Genomic DNA, 22,486 nt, shown 5'->3' on the forward strand with positions numbered 1-22,486 from the left:
GAAGGGAAGGGAAGGGAAGAGAAGATGGTTTCTGAAATTATGCAACAAGGATTCCCTACTAAAGATGCCACCTCTATAGCACAGGACCTACCAAGACAGGGACACAAACTGGTCCAAAGTCAATATGTTTCTCTCTCCGTATCTGGATCCCCTTGCTCCATGTGCACCTAAATTTCCCATGCAGTATTACCATCTTCTCACCCAAAGCTCCTTGCTCAAAGCAGGAGTGGGATACCATCAAAGATATCTCAAACCTTCACTTAAGGCTGAAGGCACCACTTACAGGACTACCAAACACAGTTCCAGGGATTTTCTGGTGCAATGGCCAGGCTAAGTGCTGGATAAGGGAAGCTGAAATCCAACATGGATGGAAGGACGCATGTAGTAACCTACAATTTAATAAGCTGGCCTAGAACTAGTCCTGCCAATCTCTAATGTACTGGAGGTCCTCGACTTACAACCAGAATTGGAACCAGAATTTCCACTGATAAGGAAGATGATTGTTAAACGAGTTGCATCCAATTTTACGTCCTTTTTTGCCATGGTGGTTAAGCAAATCGCTGAAGTTGTTAAGTGAATCACAGGGTCATTAACCAAGTGTGGCATCCCACATTGACTTTGCTTAGTGGAAGCTAGCTGGGAAGGTCACAAACGACAATCACATGAGCCTGGGATGTTGCCAGGGTCATAAATACAGGCCAGTTGCCAACTGACCAAATTTTGATCATGTGACTGTGGGGATGCTGCAACAGTCATAAGTGCAAGGACTGGTCATAAGTCACTTTTTTTTCAGTGCAGCTGTAAATTCAACCAGTCACTAAACAAATGGTTGTAAGTCAAGGACTACTTTATGAACACCAAGGAAGTCTTATTTATGAAAGAGAAAACTGTCTTTTAAAACTGTTTTTAAATTCAGCCTTCCTACACATTCATCTCCTCATTTGTTTCAATAATCAAAGAAAATGTTTATGGAAAATAGTAAGTCATAAACTAAGCCATTAGTTAGTTATTTAGCCATGAGTGACCATGTCATAAAACCCTAGCCCAGAGGAATATAACTGAGTTTATAAATGGAAAGGTTAAACTTGCAAGTCTAATCTGCAATGCTCAGAATAATAAACCTACTGTGATTTATAAAAAAAAAACACCAAAGTACACAGTAGTTAATAAAACAAGACTGTCAAACCAATTAGTTAATTAGACCCCTTTCGGTGAACTGAGTTAATGAATCATTACATTTGCAGGCACTTGCATATTATCAAAATCTTAGTTCAAGTATCTTTTTGAAGTATTAAGTGAGGTCTGAAGTCACCTACAATTTAATAAGCAAAGCAAATTCTCCATATGCAAATAACGAATATCCTTTGCAGGAGTTTGCACAAGGATTCAAGTTTGAAATGTTTCAAGCTTGAAACCCTCCAGCTTCAAAATACCTGCTACCCTAATTAATTTTCCCCCCCATTCATTCCTGAAACCGTTAAAGAACAGGGGTGCCCAATCTTTAAAACTGGGAGACTTCAACTCCCAGCATACATGCCATTTGCCAAAAGCACCCGGATTTTTATGACTGTGGAAAACGCCACAACGGTTATAAGCGTGAAAAACAGTCACGTCATTATTTTTTTTTAGTGCTGTTTTAATTCTGAATGGTCACTAACTGAATGGTTATACTTCTACAAAGGAAGGGAGAGAATTCTTAGACTGATAAAATCTGGCAGAAGACACAAAACAGGCTGACACTTTCATCACGGAAAATAATTCCCTTAACGGAAAAGAACGGAACAATAAAGCGGAACGACACTCAGCGAGACAACCTGCCTCCAGAAGTGGTGAATGCTCCAACACTGGAAGTTTTTAAGAAGAGACTGGACGGCCATTTGTCTGAAATGGTATAGGGCTTCCTGCCTGAGTAAGGGGTTGGACTAGATGACCTCCAAGGTCCCTTCCAACTCTATTATTATTTGCTGTAAAGGACCTTGGAGGTCATCTAGTCCAACCCCCTGCTCAGGCAGGAAGCCCTATACCATTTCAGACAAATGGCTGTCCAGTCTCTTCTTAAAAACTTCCAGTGTTGGAGCATTCACAGCTTCTGGAGGCAGGTGGTTCCACTGGTTAGTTGTTCTCACTGTCAGGAAGTTTCTCCTTAGTTCTAGGTTGCTTCTCTCCTTGATTAGTTCCCATCCGTGGCTTCTTGTCCGACTCCAGGAACAGAAATGGCACACCGTGAAGGGTGACACTTGAAAGCAGCTTCTCTTGGGACTGTTTTGACCCCCCCTCTGAGCTGAGGAAACAAAGGAATGCGAAGATGGATGAAAAGAAAAATAAGATGATGAAAAATCAATGCACTTCTCCAAGATCTACAGCCAGGACTTTGCTGCAAATGGACCTAAAGATTTATTCGTCCGTGCGATATACATTTTCCAAGACAAAATTCAATATCCACCTTGACGCAGGTATTTTCTGCACCCCAGGAGGAGGCAGAATTTGAAAATGTTGGGGTTTTGGGGGTGGTGGTATGTTTGTTTGGGTGTAACTGCCCTTATGCCCTCACTTGCAGAATACACCTTGATGGGAATTCACAAATTATTTCGTTTTCTAAAAGTAGCTTTGCAATTCGTGCAGGCGGGTGCTTTCTATCATAAATTGTATTTTCCCTACGGGCCACCCGTGTTTGCAGGCGTGTGATCTGGCCCAGATGCAAAGCTTAGGTATGTGACAACACAGGTAGTCCTTGGTTTATGACCGGTTGCTTAGCAATAGTAACAGCAATAGCACTTACATTTATATACCGCTTCACGGTATCTAAGCGGTTTAGAGTCAGCATATGGCCACCTCCCAACAATCTGGGTCTGCATTTTACTGACCTCAGAAGGAGGGAAGGCTGCGTTGACCTTGAGCTGGTCAGAATCGAACTCCAGACAGTGGGCAGAGTCAGCTTGCAATACTGCATTCCTACCGCTGCGCCACCAAAGTTCTTAGCACCCATTTGAAGTTATGACAGATCTACCTTGAGGCTTCTTAGGACCAGGATTCAAAATTTTAACAATCCTCCTCAAAGTCATGTGACTGATCTAACTGCTTTTTATGATACTCTTGCTGAAAACTGGTACTTCTGCTTTCCAGCAAAATGGCAGCGGTAGTGAAAAGTGGGTTTGCTTATCAATTATGGTGTGGGTTTAATAGCTACAGTGGCCATTTTGCCGTGTCTGCTTAACAACCGCTGCAAAAAAAAAAGGCAAAATCGCTCATGTTACTGATCTGTTTGACGACTGTTGAGATTTAACAATCGTAATGGGCAGGTTCCATTATGGCCACATGTTGAGGACTATTTTTTTTTTGCATCAATACACCAAAACGGTGCTGACCTTATTGCTAAAAACAACAGCCAGAATGACATTTCTAATCTTTGTGTTTTAAGAAAAGAAATCTCACGCATTGGTGGAAAAGCTAAGATATTGACTCAATTTGAAATATAAAAGATTTTTCTAATTCATTTATTGTTTAAGTTTAAATATTCTGTCACTGAATGTACTCACTCCACATTAGGTTATTTCATCTTTGACTATCCTTTCATTTGTAAACTGCCCAGAGTCACTTAGACAGTGAGATGGGCAGTATCTAAATTTGATAAATAAATAATAAAAAAATATTCCTTGACAAGTAATCTATTTCATCAGCCCTGCAATCCTTACAACATAGGTACTCGGTTCTCATTCTTAATTATTAATTTAAGTAGCTGATACGGAAAGCTCTCTTAATTATTAACTGAAATAGTACTTTAATTTTTAAGCTCAATAGATATATAGAAAAGCATTTATCATTCAAGGCACATACATGTATGACATTAGGTCCACACAAATATAAGTGTAGGACTATACTTTATTGATTACATTTGTGTGAGTGTGTGTTTGAATGCATTCATGAGTTCAGAGACAATCAATATAGTGTGTTGTATTATTACATACATGGACATATTTATACAAAACCTTCTTCACTGGAGACTGATCACAGCAGGCTAATAAATCCACTTTATGAGATTTTAATTTCCAGCTTTTTGATCTTCTGAATCAAAACAAGGGAACTGTACTTCCCTTTAGCAGATTTACCCAGGAACTAACTTCTACAAGGAAGAGAAGATAAGGCAAGGCCTCCTCAAACCCCTACCAGCAAAAATAATTAAATATATTAACAGCTCTGGACTAGGACAAAAATTCACGAGTATTTATCAGTTGGAGAATAATAGATGAGCACAGGAAGAGTCCAAAGATGAGTGTGCAAAACATTTCAGTTTTTTTAATGGCGGGTTTCATTTCGAACCACGGGGTTCCTGTTAGCCAGGGGTCTTCAAACTTGGCAACTTTAAGACTTGTGGACTGGCTGGCTGAGGAATTCTGGGAGTTGAAGTCCACAAGTCTTAAAGTTGCCAAGTTTGAAGACCCCTGCTGTAAGCATTCCAGATTTCAAACTGCAGTCACAAGGCAGAGAGGAATTTTGATCTTTGAACATGATAATTTAGCTTCCAAATATTTCACCCCACTTTTTTGGGAGGGTGGGATGGACGTTAGAGTGCCGTTCAAAGAGACATTCAAAAATTTAGATTTCTACTTTCAAACTGCAGGAAAGGCACAGCTGAAGAATTGAGATGGGACAATTAAGAATAAAATCAAAAGAACTTGAAGCATTGTCCTGGAGCACTCACTGAGATTAGCAGCTCTCTCTCTACAAGAAACACGTGTGCGTACGCGCACACACCCACAGACACACACACAGAGTTCTTGTTTTTGTAAAAAAATAAAAAAATTAAATCCAATTTTATTCCACGACTTTTGGGGCCAATGTTGTAACATCCACTTATGCAATGTATTACCAAGTTTCTTTGTTTTTTCAGGAAACTTGAAGGAAGATCTTTTTTCTTTTCGTCAAGCCAGTTGCGTCAGCTTCTGTCCGTCCGTCCGTCCGTCCATCCATCCATCCATCCATCCATCCATCCATCCATCGGGATGCCGTGACAGTGGTGATCACTGTGTCCTTAAAGATCCCACAGGAAACAGCGTGACAAATTGACACGCTCATCTTGAGAGAAGTTCAGAAAGGGGTGGGGGTGGGGGGAGTAGGACAAAAAACGTTTTTCCGGCTTCCCAGTGTCATCATGGTCCTTAGGTCCTTCTCCATCCAATGGATGAACGCTGCCTTGGCTCCCCTGAACGAGGCCTGTAGGGTGGTGGAACTATCCAAACTTGAGAACTTCCTCCACGTTCCAGAACCTGCAAAGGTGGCCTTTGGATCACTAGGCTTGGTTTCCTTCTTCCAGGTGGACCAGCTTGCCAAACAGTGACCGATACAGTTCAGTCCTGGAGGGGAGGGAGAGAGACAGGAGGCAGAGAAACGCAGTCAGTTTTAAATTATTAAAAGTGATGAAGGTTTGCAAGCCTAGCTCGCTCAGGAACCAGGAGAAAGCCACAAAATAAAGTCGATGAAATAAGAAGGTGAAAGAGAGAAGGCTCTCCGGGGGTTTCGGCACCTGGCCCGTCTGTATTTGGCATACGTAGCATTGGACCTGGTTACTTCTTGCTGCTAAAACTCTCCACAGCATTCCAGGATTACAGAGGAGAAATTACACGGAGAAATCAAAACAGCTTCCGGATATAATGTACTGTCAAGCTACTGGTTAGCTAACTTTAAAAAAAACTTTTAACTTTTTAAAAAAGAGCCTTGGTGGAGCAGAGGGCTAATGCCTCCTTAAGTAACACCAGCTGCCTGCAATTAGTGCAGGTTCGCGTCCCACCAGGCTCAAGGTTGACTCAGCCTTCCATCCTTCCGAGGTAGGTAAAATGAGGACCCAGATTGTTGGGGGCAATTAAGCTGACTTTGTAATAATGCCGCTTGGGGTGTGTGTGAAAGCCCTAATAAGCAGGCATATACATAGAATGAAGGCTACTGCTAAGCTTGTAAGCCGCCCTGAGTCTTCGGAGAAGGGCGGGATATAAATGGAATTTAAAAAAAAACACCAGGTGCTGATCATTAGGTGAGAAGATTCTTATGCCTAGGCCAGTGATGGCGAACTTTTCAGAGACCGAGTGCCCAAACTGCAACCCGAAACCCACTTATGTATTGTCAGGTGCCGGGTGGGCGTGGCCCATTGGGTGGGTGTGGCCCACTGGGTGGGTGTGGCCCACTGAGTGGGCGTGGCTGCGGTGGTAAAGGCAGACTGGGTGGGACTAAAAACTTCAATCAATCAGTTCCAACTTTGCGAGATCTTTTTTTTCCCCCAAGAGAAGTTGAAATTGATTCATTGATTGAACCTTTTTGTTTGTTTTTTTTTGCACACAGCAGTGGAGGCCTAAAGCGAAAAGGTTTTATAAAACCCAGCTGAAGGCCTAGGACTGGGGCGACAGCGTGTGTGCCCACAGAGAGCGCCCTGTGTGCCACCTGTGGAACGCGTGCCATAGATTCGCCACCACGGGCATAGGCTATACAGGCAGTCCTCAGTTTCCTGCCTCAGCAGGGAGTTGGACTAGATGACCTCCAAGGTCCCTTCCAACATCATCATCATCATCATCATTATGATTACTTACAACAATTTATTTAGTGACATTTGAAGTTACAATGGCACTGAAAAAGTGACTTAAGATCGTTGTTTCACACTTATGACAGTTACAGCATCCCTGTGGTCACGTGATCAAAGCATGAGCGCTTGGCAACAGGCATGTATTTATGAAGGTTGCCCTGACTCACGGGTCACGCAATTGCTTTTTGTGACCTTCTGAAAAGCAAAGTCAATGGGAAAACCAGATTTTCTTAACCGTGTTGCGCTTAGACTTATATGCTGCCCTACAGCCCTCTCTAAGAGTCAGCATTATTGCCCCCAACAACCTGGGTCCTCATTTTACCGACGTCGGAAGAATGGAAGGCCGAGTCGACCTTGAGCTGGTCAGGATCGAACTCAAGAATGTGGGCAGAGTCAGCCTGCAATGCTGCATTCTAACCACTGTGCCACCAGGGCTCTGCTAATTTAAGAACTGAACTGATTCACTTAACAACTGTAGTGAAAAACGGTCATAAGTCTCTTTTTTTCAGGCCGTAGTAACTTCCAACAATCACTAAATGAATGGCAGTTAGTTGAGGACCACCTGCATACAATTTGCTGCTGAGGCTCAGCGCTCCCCAAGAAATAGAAATTGTACAATCTGAGAGCCGATTTCTCCTTGCTGGGAAGCAAAATTGTCTCCAGAAGATCAGAACAGCCACTGGGCAGAGATGACCTATCCGTTTTCTACTATCTTTAGCATCTCAAGATATCATTGTTGATATATTAACATATCTCAACATATAAGGAACGGCTGCTGGAATTGGGTATGTCTAGTTCAATGAAGAGAAGGACGAGGGGGGACATGATAGCAGTCTTCCAATATCTCAGGGGCGGCCCCAAAGAAGAGGGAGTCAAGCTATTCTTCAAAGCCCCTGAAGGCAGGACAAGAAGCAACGGGTGGAAACTAATCAAGGAGAGAAGCAACCTAGAACTAAGGAGAAACTTCCTGACAGAACAATTAACCAGCGGAACAACCTGCCTCCAGAAGTGGTGAATGCTGCAACACTGGAAGTTTTGAAGAAGAGACTGGTCAGCTATTTGTCTGAAATGGTATAGGGTTTCCTGCCTGAGCACGGGGTTGGACTAGATGACCTCCAAGGGCCCTTCCAACTTTATTATTATTATTATTATAAAACGTTTATTCATAAAACATGAAACTCAGTCAACTGAACACTCAAATTGACTGGCACTAATGGTTGACACAGGTTGCTGCCAGCATCCTAGGTATCAACCTTAAAATGTAAGATGTTCCAAGTAGTGCAGTTTTTTGTAGCTTTGCTGGAGTTATTGCAGGAAGCTGCAATTTCTTAATGTGTTTTGCAAAGTTGTTGTTGTTGTTGTTGTTGTTGTTATTATTATTATTATTATTATTATTATTATTATTATTATTATATTGTTAACATATTAACATTAACAACTCATGATTCAAATCACTGAACAGACCCAAGGTGGGGAACTACGGCCCCTTTCTATGACTTGTGGACTTCAACTCCCAGAATTCATGAGTCAGCATTCTAGGAGTTGAAGGCCACAAGTCATAGAAAGGGGCCATAGAATATTTTGATCTTGTATTTTATATTTTAAATTTTAGGTCATATACTATGCCCTTATTTTAATTGGGATGCTTCTGATACGAATAAAGAAACAAACATCGCCTCAACAGCCCCCATGAAATCATGTTGCTGTAGGCACATTCTGCAGGGACGATATGTTTGTGTGTGTGTGTCTGTGCGCGCGTGCACGCGCGTGTGTAGGACAAGTAACTTCCCAAGGTCAATTTACACAAGGCAGGACCTGCCATGTCATCTGGTTCTTCAAGCAAAAAGGCCACCCGATAATTAAAAATGCACTTATTAATAAACAACAGGGCTGCAAAGATCTTCTGCAATGCATCTCTCTCTCTCTCTCTCTCTCTCTCTCTCTCTCTCTCTCTCTCTCTCTCTCTCTCTCTCTCTCTCTCTCTCACACACACACACACACACACACACACACACACACGGCCTCCCAATATGTAAATACGACAGGAGCATTAGATTCCATCTCTCCGGGGAATGAGGGTTGGTTTGTGGTTTTTTGGGGTTTTTTTTTTGTTCCTCCTCAAAGTTTGCCCTTTCCAAACAAGGCTTTTCAAGGAAGGAACAAGATTGAATATTTTAATAGGAATGTACGAGAACCACGGCAATGAAAGGACGGACGATTCAATCAGCCAGGTTGTATGGGATTGTAATTTCGTTTTCATATATGTTATCCTTTCTTCCTGGAGACTGACATAATACTTGAAGGAGAGACAATCAACTCAAGCCCGCAACGATGTTCAAATTGATTGCGGTTTTTGGACAAGCGGAATGTTGTTCGCTGAATTAAAATAAAGATGGGTTAGTTTGGTGTGTGTGTGTGTGTTACACGTGATAAAGAAGCAGTCGTAGGTCCCAACGCCAGGAAGGTAGAACAGATTCGGGAAAAAACAGCTTGCAGACATCACAGATGTTAAATATATAAACATACAACTGGAGATACTGTTCAAGTCAGGGGTGTCCGAGCTTGTTAACTTTTAAGGCTTGTGGACTTCAGCTGCCAGAACTCCCCAGCTAGCATTGAAATCCACAAGTCTTACATTTGGCTGGCTGGAAGTCCACAAATTTTAAAAGTCACCAAGCTTGGATACCCCTGATTTAGGTAGCTGTCCAAAATTCTTAAAAAGAGTCCACAGATATAATTAGCCAAGCTTTGCAAAGCGTAAGGTTAATAATCTTCATGAATTTATAACTATAGCCAAGCCAGGCTTTAAAATCCCTGGTTTCCTAAATATTTTCTTCCACGATAACTGCTTGGTTTGTATGTTTTATCGTGGCACGGGAAGAGATGTATCCATTTGCGGAGAATAATTCAAACATTATTCATAGGAAGCAATCCAGAGCCGTCAAACTACATGCTACGCAAACAAGACATGCTTTGTATTTAAAAAATAATGAAATCCGGATATAAGGCAAAATTACTCAAGAGCAGCAGTGCTAGAATAATAATAATAAAAATGTGAACAGACACAATCCTCCCAACTTAAAAAAATAAACAAGGGTGCAGCAGGAAGGAGAGAAAAATCCTCTTATTTTCCAGGCAATTCCTCTTTCCAAATTAAACAAATTATATGTTTGTTCTGTTTGTTTATATATGCTGCCCATCTCAGTGCTGTGGCCACTTTGGGTGGCTTACAAAATGATAAAAAGATAATACAAAACAATTAAAATTAAGAAGATTTTTTAAAAAAAAATACCCATGGGGACTATGTTGGGGGAGGACATGTGGAAAGGATGGGTGCTTCAGGGGAAAAAAAATGAAACTTTATTTTTTTAGGATCCCTCAATCAAGCCCAAGGTAGTAATTGTGAAATTAACTGTAGGTCAACATATTGGATATCTAAAGGTTCTTAAATCTGGGCTGAGAGGCAGCAATATTTCTTACCATCATAGGATGGGAGCCCTTGAATATGATAAATATTTCTGTGAGGCAGAATTTAGCCCTTGTGTTTGACTCTATGAAGAGAAAGATGAGGACCATTCGTTGTACAGCTGCAAAAAAGGCTCGGCAATATTCTGAGTGGCAGGAGAACGGCTTTTCCAGATCTACACGTCTGCCCACAGGGAAAAGTACAAAACTCTGAAAATCAAGCTGTTAGGTGACTCACGGCAGTTGCTAAGTGACTAAAGATGGTTGCTAAATGAATCTGGCTTCCCCAGGCTTTGCTTGTCAGGAAGTCACAAAAAGGGGATCACGTGACCCCGGGACACTGTAACCGCCGTGAAACACAAACCAGTTGCCAAGCGTCTGAATTTTGATCGTGTGTCCGTGGGGATGCTGCAACGGTCGTGCGAAAAATGGACGTCACGTCAGTCGCTTTTTCCAGGACCGCTGGAACTTTGAACGGTTACTAAATGAAGGGCTGTAAGTCGAGGACGGCCTGTATTTTGATGGATCAGAGCCACCCGCTCCCCTCGAATTCTGGTTCACGAAATGTCAGAAATGCTGAGGTTAGCCAGCAGAGGAAGGGATAATTAAGGAAATTTTAGGTCGTGCAGAAAGGTACAGACCTGACACTGAAAATGAAAGAGAAGGAAGATTTCAGAATACTATACAACAGGGGATACATTTTATCAATGGCTAGAAAAACGAGGAGTTTAACATGTATTAGTAAACTAAACATTGGAACGCAGGCAATATGTTGCTGATAAAATATTAAGGATTTGTGACTATAAAAATAATAATAAAATATTGAACAACAACAACAACAAAAAAAGAAATACTGAGGTTCACAGTGCGGGAAACTAAGTGGGGTCTGAATCAGCAGAATTCTTATGTTCTTAAAGAGATTGAAACAACCACTTTTCCAGCCTGAGTAGGTTGGACTAGATGACCTCCAAGGTCCCTTCCAACTTTATCATTATTATTATTATTATTATTATTATTATTATTATTATTATTATTATTATTATTATTAAAAAACATGAAACTCAGTCAACTGAACACTCAAATTGACTGGCACTAATGGTTGACACGGGTTGCTGCCAGCATCCTAGGTATCAACCAGGTACCTCTTTAAAATGTAAGGTGTTCCGAGTAGCGCAGTTTTTTTTGTAGTATTATTATTATTATTATTATTATTATTATTATTATTATTATTATTATTAAAAAACATGAAACTCAGTCAACTGAACACTCAAATTGACTGGCACTAATGGTTGACACGGGTTGCTGCCAGCATCCTAGGTATCAACCAGGTACCTCTTTAAAATGTAAGGTGTTCCGAGTAGCGCAGTTTTTTTTGTATTATTATTATTATTATTATTATTATTATTATTATTATTATTATTATTATTATTATTATTATTATTATTATTACCACATACGGGCAGTCCTTGACATATGACCATAATGGAGCCTGCCCAATATGGCCATATGTTGTAATGGTTGCTACAAATGGCTGTCACACGTGGCCGTGTTGCCATGTCACGCGATTGCAAAGGAGGCCCAACCATCGGAACTTCCCCATCTGGATCGTAAGTCTCCTTTTTTGGGGTTGGTCATAGCTTCAAACGGTTGCTAAGCGAACGGTTGTAAGTCGAGAACTACCTGCAGAGAGAGAAAATCTTTGGCCTATTAGCAGGACTCCACCTTAGCTAGCTTACGATACTAGCAGTGATTCATTTGGTGTGTTTTTTTAATTCCATTTATATCCCGCCCTTCTCCGAAGACTCAGGGCGGCTTACAAGCTTAGCAGTAGCCTTCATTCTATGTATATGCCTGCTTATTAGGGCTTTCACACACACCCCAAGTGGCATTATTACAAAGTCAGCTTAATTGCCCCCAACAATCTGGGTCCTCATTTTACCTACCTCGGAAGGATGGAAGGCTGAGTCAACCTTGAGCCTGGTGGGATGCGAACCTGCACTAATTGCAGGCAGCTGGTGTTACTTAAGGAGGCATTAGCCCACTGCTCCACCAGTGGGGAGGGAGGAGGATGCCCCCACCCTCAAACAATTTGCCAACTTAGTTCCAATCTGCATTTCCTATCCAGGCACAAAGAGGCAGCCAGGAGGGGATGGGTGGGGAGGAAGAAAAGAAGGAATCAAAAACTATCAAAGGCCAGGAGTAACTTACAGCATCTGTAATTGCTAAGGCTTGCAACTGGGTGGAAGGCCCGGGGTTGAATCAGGAGACTTGCCTGAATTAAAATTTAACTTCCCCTTTATCACAATCTGCGAGAGCCAGTAATGGGCAGTAACATTTTTATTTCTTTTAAACTGTCATTTTAGGCTGAGCTGGGAATAATTACCTATTTCCACTGCAATAAGGTTTTATCACCCTTGGTGAGGCATTTTCTAATTTAATATTTTTACTATATTATCATAAAACCTGGTTTGTAGGGGAGGTGGGGAAAGTTATCGCGAGCCATTGGCTGTAAAACTAAGGGAGTGCCTGGGCTTAATCCTTTATGCCTTTCTTAAAGCAAGAGGAGAAGGCTGGACCAGTTAGCTGCATTCGGGCACTCTTGACGTGACGCACTGCCCACAGAAGAGAGAGGCTGGTGTCTAGGCCAGGAATGTTGAGAGATTAAAGGAGAGCAAATTTTTTCCTACAATTTAGGCCTAGCAATGCAACTGATACAGGGAGGAAAGCCAGTCTGGTGTGGTGGTTAAGGTGCTGGACTACAAATCAGGAGCTAGTTCTGCCTTAGCCATGAAAACCGGTATGGTACCTTTGGGCCAATCACCAGGAGATGGTGAGTTCTAGTTCTGCCTTAGCCATGAAAACCGGTATGGTACCTTTGGGCCAACCACCAGGAGATGGTGAGTTCTAGTTCTGCCTTAGCCCTGCAAGCCAGCAGGGTAACTTTGGACCATTTACCAGGAGACGGTGAGTTCTAGTTCTGCCTTAGCCCTGCAAGCCAGCTAGATAATTTGGACCATTCACCAGGAGACGGTGAGTACTAGTTCTGCCTTAGCCATGAAAACCGGTATGGTACCTTTGGGCCAACCACCAGGAGAAGGTGAGTTCTAGTTCTGCCTTAGCCCTGCAAGCCAGCAGGGTAACTTTGGACCATTCACTAGGAGACGGTGAGTTCTAGTTCTGCCTTAGCCCTGCAAGCCAGCTGAGAAATTTGGACCAATCACCAGGAGACGGTGAGTACTAGTCAATTGTCTTGCTTAGCAGCAGAAATTTTGGGTTCAATTGTGGTCGTAATTCGAGGACTATCTGTTTTCTAAAGCTTGCTGCCTCTGTGAACTTCCTCTACAACAGATTTTAAACGTCGTTCAGACAAAGCAGACACTTTGTTCCTCGGGAATCCATCTCGCTTATTTTGTGTTTTTCCTTTCTGCTTCTCTTCCCATCTCTTGAATTTATATCCAGACTCTTGCCTAAATCTATTCCATGCCATAAATCCTCTGTTCATTGATCTTCTTTGTCTTTGCATTTTCAGACAAAGGGGTAAAGATTTGGGAACGCACTAAATTCCACTTGCAGAACGGAGCGGCAATGCCTTCCCTTCTTCTGCATAGGAGGCTTTTGGTAATCACATCCAATTAAGACTTTCGATTATTACATGGGATGAGCTTTTACGTTTTAACAGATTTTTAAAATCCGAACAGAGATGGGTGTTTTTTTTTTGTTGGTTGTTGTTGATTTGTTACAGTAATTCTTATGCCACCATGTAGGAAATGATACTTAATGCCTTTGGAACAAAGCAGAATATTAAGCCGATTTCCAACTGTGGTTTAATAAATCTTGATCTGTTCTGAAAACTTCCAACACCTCTGCCCACTTCAAATGAACTAGGAAACTATGATTAAATGAAGATATCTTTCTGGCTTGTACTTCAGCTCACGGGCAGAAATGCCTGCGTTGGTGTATCTTAATTTTGGGATAAGTTTGTTAAACACAGATCTGAATCCAAGTTTCAACATGAAATAACGAACATGGGACAGGAACAATGATGAGGATTACTATACTTGGAAAGCAAACGTAGAAAAAGTACTTCTTCTGCCTTTTCACTTTGCAATCGTTCTTTTTGATTCTGTTTTAATTTTGTTTTTAACGTTGGCTTTTATATACTGTTGTCATTTTATCTGCAAACTGCCGAGGTTCGTGCAAGTGCGACAGGCAGTAGAGAAATTTGATGGGAGGATGGATAGATGGATGAACAGACAGACAGAGAATGGAGTTTGTTTGCCCAGGCTTCAGAGATAGATTTAAAACTTTTTGAAACTCTCTTATCTCACTTGCCATTCTAGATTATATTTAGATGGTTCGTCACAGCTTCTGTTTTGTGTGTTTAGAATGTATCTGTTCTCTGTTGAATTTTTAACAGTCACAGCTGTGAAACTTTTGCAATGTGACATAGATTCATTAATTTATTTTACTGCAATCAGAGCTTAAAACCACGAGGCTGGGTTGAGTCTCCCTATTTGCATTGCACATTTTATAACTGATTTTAAGGCTTACATTACACATTTACCTTTGACTGCTGGTTATTGCAAAACCTAATAGCGAGCGGTATAATCTTTTTTTAAAAAAGTGTTTCAGATTTATCTCTAAAAGGAGCTCTAGGTATATGGGAGGGCAAAAAAACAGCAGAGTCTGTACTTAACACTTTAAAGCAGATGAGTCTTTTTGGGGGGATTTTACAGTTTCAGAACAATAAATGGACACCGAATTCAAAGCATTGCTGCGTCCTACTTGAAATATACAATAAACAGGATGACCCTAAATAAGTAAGTTTTTCTTAATTATTTCCTCTTAATACATGATCTCATTCTTTGAGTCCCATGCGCTCAATCACCTCTGTCTTCTCTAACTATTAGGAACCACTGCGCTATGGATAATAAAAATGTTCTTCAAAGAACATTTTATAGTATGTAATTTTAGAGTAGAGATGACAAACTAGATTTAAAGCTACTTTTTATGTATAGAGTTTAATTTTAGCTTGCCACACATCCCAAAAGCCTTTGGTCCTCTTCCAGACCTGGATAACCCAAATCATGACAACAGACAATTTTTGTACAAGTTCACCAATAAGCCTAGGTTCCTATTATTTGTAATAAGCTAGGTCCACCCCACTCCACCCCACCCCACCTCATCTCATCTCAACTTTAAGCATGGCTGGCTGGGGAATTCTGGGAGTTGAAGTCCACCCATCTTAAAGCTGCCGTGGTTGAGAAACGGTTCTTTGGGGGGTGAACGTAATTAAATGGCTTTCACTTAGGGGGTCCTGTTGACAAACTGGGGTCACCTTTGGCACCCATGAAACCAACCTGACCTAGTTTATATTGATGAATAATAGGAAACTAACGGATGGAAACTAACCAAGGAGAGAGGCAACCTAGAACTAAGGAGGAATTTCCTGACAGTTAGAACAATTAACCAGTGGAACCACCTGCCTCCAGAAGCTGTGAATGCTCCAACACTGGAAGTTTTGAAGAAGAGCCTGGACAGCCATTTGTCTGAAATGGTATAGGGTTTCCTGCCTGAGCAGGGGTTGGACTAGATGACCTCCACGGTCCCTTCCAACTTTATTATTATTATTATTTTGTGTGTGTGTGTGTTTGTGTGTGTGTGTGTGTGTGTGTGTGTGTGTGTGTGTGCGCGCGCGCCCTTTGTGGGATTTGAACCTAGGCAGCTTGCATACTAGGCAGCTGTATTAACCTCCAGGTTACCGGCTCTCCTCCCCTTTATGTCAGTCCATTTCGAATACATAGCGGACAAAAGAGTCTTGAGAGTTAACAAGGTTGCTACTCTATGGTATGAAGCTGTTACAGAATCTAGTTGTTGTGCTTCGGATACCGCAACGCCTCCTCCCGAAGAGGATGTGTAGTGTCCCAGACAATTCTGCGGATCCTGGTCAAGCATCGCTTCTATGCCCTGTCCCGGGACAGAAGGAAGGGAACTTCCGATAATCTTTTCCTGCCGTTCTCACCACTCTGCACAGCCTTCCTGTCCGAAACAATGATACCGCCAAACCAGACAGTAATACACTACGACAGGATGCTTTCAAAGCTTTGTGCATCTGACCAGGTTGAGAAACACACTGGTCCAAAGTATATTAGTCTACCCGATCCACCCAATTCCTCCGCTATCTTGGTGCTTTCGTGTTCCGAAGACTGAGATTACTACAAACTACAATCCTATACCCATAGGGAGATGAATAAACTAGGGGGAAACTGAGGCACCAGCAAAGGAAAGCTTGATTCTTATACACACTTGGACTTCTCGAAGCTGTACTGATGGGTTTTATAGTCTTTTTTCCCCAAGATTACACCTAGTCTGGACGTAGCCAAATCAAGGGGACCTGTACAGGTTCAGTACACTTGGATTTTTTTAAATATATACACACCTCTCCTAATGCTACTAAGTTCACTTTTCTGTGACCTATCCATGACCAACTAATGGAAGATTGTAAATTGTTGGTTTATTTACAACCATGTTGTTCCCCAGCTGGAAAGTAAGAGGAAAAAGACTAAGAAATGAAGATTTTTTTAAAAAAACTGCTTCATTATCTCAACATTTTCTAGAGAGCTGCACTAATGCGCAGGTAAGCCCCACTACTTAAGTCTTGAAAGGCCCTAAACAACAGCCCAATAACAATTTTCAGGGGATTTCAGGCAGGGACTTAACATAAAAACAGATCTGGAGGTCTTCTAATCCAAGCTTCTGCTCAGGCAGGAGACCTATAGGCCATTCCAGACAAATAGCTATCCAATCTCTTCTTGCAAACCTCCAGTGATAGCTATCCAATCTCTTCTTGCAAACCTCCAGTGTTGGAGCACCCACAACTTCTGGAGGGAAGCGGTTTTGTGTTGTTTCTCTTGTGTCATGTGTGTGTGTATGTGTGTGTGTATACATATTTATGTAGTGTATATTGGAGGTGGTTACCCTTTGAGAGCTGAATGCAACGAAATTTCATTGTAATGTATGCTGATTAGCGTACATTTAAAGTGACAATAAAGTTATTCTATTCTATTCTATTCTATTCTCAATATTCTATTCTATTCTATTCTATTCTCAATAGATTCTATTCTATTCTATTCTCAATAAAGATTCTATTCTATTCTCAATAAAGATTCTATTCTATTCTATTCTATTCTCAATAAAGATTCTATTCTATTCTATTCTCAATATAGATTCTATTCTATTCTATTCTCAATAAAGATTCTATTCTATTCTATTCTCAATAAAGATTCTATTCTATTCTCAATAAAGATTCTATTCTATTCTATTCTATTCTCAATAAAGATTCTATTCTATTCTCTATAAAGATTCTATTCTATTCTATTCTATTCTCAATATAGATTCTATTCTATTCTATTCTCAATAAAGATTCTATTCTATTCTATTCTCAATAGATTCTATTCTATTCTATTCTCAATAAAGATTCTATTCTATTCTATTCTATTCTCAATAAAGATTCTATTCTATTCTATTCTATTCTATTCTCAATATAGATTCTATTCTATTCTCAATAAAGATTCTATTCTATTCTATTCTCAATATTCTATTCTATTCTATTCTCAATATAGATTCTATTCTATTCTATTCTATTCTCAATATTCTATTCTATTCTATTCTCAATAAAGATTCTATTCTATTCTATTCTATTCTCAATATTCTATTCTATTCTATTCTCAATTTCTATTCTATTCTATTCTCAATAAAGATTCTATTCTATTCTATTCTATTCTCAATATTCTATTCTATTCTATTCTCAATATAGATTCTATTCTATTCTATTCTCAATAAAGATTCTATTCTATTCTATTCTCAATAAAGATTCTATTCTATTCTATTCTCAATAAAGATTCTATTCTATTCTATTCTCAAGATTCTATTCTATTCTATTCTCAATATAGATTCTATTCTATTCTATTCTCAATAAAGATTCTATTCTATTCTATTCTCAATAAAGATTCTATTCTATTCTATTCTCAATATAGATTCTATTCTATTCTATTCTATTCTCAATATAGATTCTATTCTATTCTATTCTCAATAAAGATTCTATTCTATTCTATTCTATTCTATTCTATTCTATTCTATTCTATTCTATTCTATTCTATTCTATTCTATTCTATTCTTCTAGAATGACCTTTACTCCTGGAATGAATTATCTATTCTATTCTATTCTATTCTATTCTATTCTATTCTATTCTATTCTATTCTATTCTATTCTATTCTATTCTATTCTATTCTATTCTCAATCTAATAAAGATTCTATTCTATTCTATTCTATTCTATTCTATTCTATTCTATTCTCAATAAAGATTCTATTCTATTCTATTCTCAATATAGATTCTATTCTATTCTATTCTCAATAAAGATTCTATTCTATTCTATTCTATTCTATTCTATTCTATTCTATTCTATTCTATTCTATTCTATTCTATTCTATTCTATTCTATTCTATTCTATTCTATTCTATTCTATTCTACTCTATTCCACTGATTGTTCTCACTGTGAGGAAATTTCTCCTTAGTTCTAGGTTGCTTCTCTCCTTGATTAGTTTCCATCCGTTGCTTCTTCTCCTGCCTTCGGGTGCTTTGGAGAATAGCTTGACTCCCTCTTCTTTGGGGCAGCCCCTTAGACACGGCTATCATGTCACCCCTAGTCCTTCTTTTCATCAGACCAGACGTACCCAATTCCAGCAACCGTTCTTTATGTTTTAGCTTCCAGTTCCCTAATCAGCTTTTTCTGCTCTTTGCTGCTCTTCTCTGCATCATTCTAGAGTCTCGACATCTTTTTTATATCGTGGTGAGCAAAACCGGATGCAGCATTCCAAGTGTGGCCTTACCAAGGCATCGTAAAATGGTACTAACACTTCGCGTGACTTGTACGCTACACGGGGCTTACAAGACACCCAAGGTCACAGAATGACCTTGCTCTTGGGGAAGAACCAGGCAGCCACCAAAGCAAACAGCAGCACCAGATTCCCAGCCAATGGGGCGATGCGCGCTGTAAGGAAACCTCCAGCACGGAATGGACGAAGCGAATTTTTCTCCTTCCGCTTCGGGCTCACCTGCCTTCCCCAACTTGAAAAGAAAAACAAATGAACACTAGGTGGCAACCTCACCCTCATGAAGCCACAGCAGCTGCAAAAATCACACACACACACAAACACACACACACACACACACACACACACACACACACAGTGTTTTTGTATTTTAAAAAAAGAGGGCGGGGGTATGTGCAAGAAGCCTATGCACACACGTTCACAGAGACGTCCACTGGAGAACGTGGGAAGAGACACCTAGCCCTGCAGGACCTCTCGCTCCCCAAGGGAAGGTTGGTTATCAACTCCATCTTCCCAAGGTTTTTAGCTCTGCCATTCCAGAGCCCCAAAGTCAAGCCCTGATCACCCATCGGCCTGGATATAAAGAACAAGATTTATATGGACTTTGTGGGGGGGGGGGGAAAGAGAGAGAGAAATGGGCAACGAGGGAGGGCTGGAAGGACGCTGCACGAAGGGGAAGGGTTGGTCATGCCAGGTGCTCCTCCTCCCCCTTCCGCCCTTCACACTCCATGCAATTTCACCCTCTCAACGTCCTCCTCCTCCTCCTCCTCCTCGCATGCCAGAGCTACGATCTCTTGGCCTGGCTGTGGGCTGCCGTCCCACTCCAATTATAGACTTGCGGTGTGGCCATTCTTGAAATTGTCTGCTTCCTTTCACTTGGGGGGGTGGGGGACAGGGAGACCGAAGCAAAGGACTGTCAGTCTTCTTCCTTCCTTCCTTCCTTCCTTCCTTCCTTCCTTCCTTCCCCCCACCCCCATGGAGCTTTGGCCCAAATGACGTGACTGAAATCTGAGCCCTGGGCTAGGTTCTCCTTCCTCTCACAGCGGCAGATTCCCCAGGCAAAATTTGGGGACAGGCGAAGGCATCTTCCCTTCGCCCTGCCTTTTGTCTCCCACCTTCCAGCTTGGCTGGGTGACCCTCACGATGGCTGGTTTGGCTTAAAATCAGTGTGCAATTTGACTTATATCCTGCCTTTATTATTTTTATTTTTTTAAAAAAGCTCAAGGTGGTGATCATATCTAATACTCCCTCTTTCCTCCTATTTTCCCCCACAATGACAATCCTGTGAGGTAGGCTGGGGAGAGAGAGAGAGAGAGAGAGAGAGAGAGAGAGAGAGAGAGAGAGAGAGAGAGGGAGGGAGGGAGGGAGGGAGGGAGGGAGGGAGGGAGGGAGAGGGAGAGAGAGAGAGAGAGGGAGGGAGGGAGGGGGGGAGAGGGAGAGGGAGAGGGAGAGGGAGAGGGAGAGAGAGAGAGAGAGAGAGAGAGAGAGAGAGAGAGAGAGAGAGAGAGAGAGAGAGAGAGAGAGAGAGAGAGAGAGAGAGAGAGAGAGAGGCATAAAGTCACCCAGCTGACATTCATGCCTGAGGCAGGTTAGAACTCATGGCCACCTGATGATTTTAGCCCAAAATCACCTCATAGTCTCCTGGTTTCTAGCCTGGTGCTTTAACCACTAAACCAGGAGTAGGCAACCTTGATAGGGACGCGGTGGCTCAGTGGGTTAGGACGCTGAGCTTGTCGATCGGAAGGTCGGCAGTTTGGCGGGTCGAATCCCGAGTGCCGCGTAACAGAGTGAGCGCCTGTTACTCGTCCCAGCTTCTGCCAACCTAGCAGTTCGAAAGCACGTAAAAATGCAAGTAGAAAAATAGGGACCACTACGGTGGGAAGGTAACAGCGTTCCGTGCGCCTTTGGTGTCCAGTCATGCCGGCCACATGACTACGGAGACGTCCTCGGACAAGCGCTGGCTCTTCGGCTTTGAAACGGAGATGAGCACCGGCCCCTAGAGTCGGAAACGACTAGCACACATGTGCGGGGGAAACTTTACCTTTACTTTAGGCAACCTTGGCCCTTTTATGACTCGTGGACTTCAACTCCCAGAATTCCTGAGCGCTCAGCTTGGAAACCTCTCCCTTTCCCCTCAGCATAGCTGACTCAGGAATTCTGGGAGTTGAAGTCCACGAGTCATAAAAGAGCCAAGGTTGCCTACCCCTGCACTAGACCATGCTAGTCCATATAGAATAGATGTCTATGGACATTTTCAGTCATCCAGATTATGGTTTCCCAAAGATGCTTTTTCACAAGGCAACTGGACTTCCTTGTTTTTCTTTGAAGACGTTTCGGTTCTCATCCAAGAAGCTGAAGAAGCTTCTTGGATGAGAAGCGAAACGTCTTCAAAGAAAAACAAGGAAGGCCAGTTGCCTCGTGAAAAAAATCATCTTTGGGATACATAGAGTAGAGAAATCAATCACCCCTGGCTGGGCCTGCAAGAATCTGCTGCAAATCTCGCTTTTGTCCCATACCAAACAAGGAACAATGGCTTGAAAATACAGGTAGTCCTCGAATTACAACATTTCACTTAGTGACTGTTCAAAGTTAAAACTTCACTGAGAAAGTGGACTTATGATCTTTTTCACACGTACAGCTGCCGAAGATCCCCACGGTCATGTGATGGCAACTGACTCATATTTATGACGGTTGCAGTGTCCCCCCGGGATGATGTGATCCCCTTTTGCAACCTTCTGATGAGCAAAGTCAATGGCGAAGCCTAAGAAGCGTGTTACTAATTTAACAAGTGCAAGTCGTTCACTTAACAGCTGTGGCCAAAAAAGGTCACAAAATGTGGCAAACTTCATTTAAGAAATGTCTCGCTTAGCAACAGAAATGTTGGGCTCAACTGTGGTCCTAAGCCGAGGACTATCTGTACTTCGCTGAGAGTTTTTTGTTCTCCTTCCCTTTTCCTCCCTTGCACTGAAATTTGGATAGATTAATCACTGTAAAGAAATGACTGTGTCTAAAGAGATGTGGAGGGTGTGTGTGTGTGTGTGTGTGCGGGCGCGCACGTGTGTGAAGGGAAGCACCTTCCTTTGTGTACTTTAATATCCCCTGTGTCTGGGATGAATTCTCCTTTTCACAGCTTGACTGTTTTGTTAACAGATTCTAGGCAAGGGATGACAAATTGTCTCACTGGGAAAAGATGACAAATCACGTCGGCCGTTCTTAAAACAGGTTAGCTTTTTATTTAGTTTATTCTTATTTATTTTTTTCGTGCTTTTAAAGGATAGAAATCTCGGTAATGAAAAAGGGGTTTGGCAAATTTACGGCTGGATTTTTACAAAGGGGGGCAGAGAGAGAACCAAATGATTTCACAAATAATTAAATAAGCAAATTCACTTCCTTCTTTATTAGACTGGGTGAGTTTACTTTGTCAGAAACAAGAGGTGGAAGGGCCAAGAATCTTGTTTTCAGCATCAGGTAAAGAAGATGCAATTGATGGCTGAAGGTGAAGGTGGAAAAGGGGGGGGGAACCTCTGGAGTAATGGTCCTTTTTAAGGAATTGCAAAATT

At 41.5% G+C, this 22,486-nt stretch overlaps 1 protein-coding gene across 1 annotated transcript in view; it reads right to left on the minus strand.

Moving 5' to 3' along the window:
* Positions 1–4,790: 4,790 nt before the first annotated feature.
* Positions 4,791–22,486, minus strand: part of AATF (apoptosis antagonizing transcription factor) — a gene marked incomplete at its 5' end in the record, with an annotated part of 117,019 nt that continues 99,323 nt past the window's right edge. The window contains one exon of the mRNA XM_081346588.1: positions 4,791–5,351. Within this exon, the coding sequence (XP_081202714.1) occupies positions 5,288–5,351 (64 nt within the window). The 3' untranslated portion in view covers positions 4,791–5,287. The remainder of the gene's footprint in view (positions 5,352–22,486) is intronic.

The sequence above is a fragment of the Vipera berus genome, assembly GCF_964194415.1.
Source record: "Vipera berus genome assembly, chromosome: 1".
Classification (NCBI taxonomy): Eukaryota; Metazoa; Chordata; class Lepidosauria; order Squamata; family Viperidae; genus Vipera; species Vipera berus.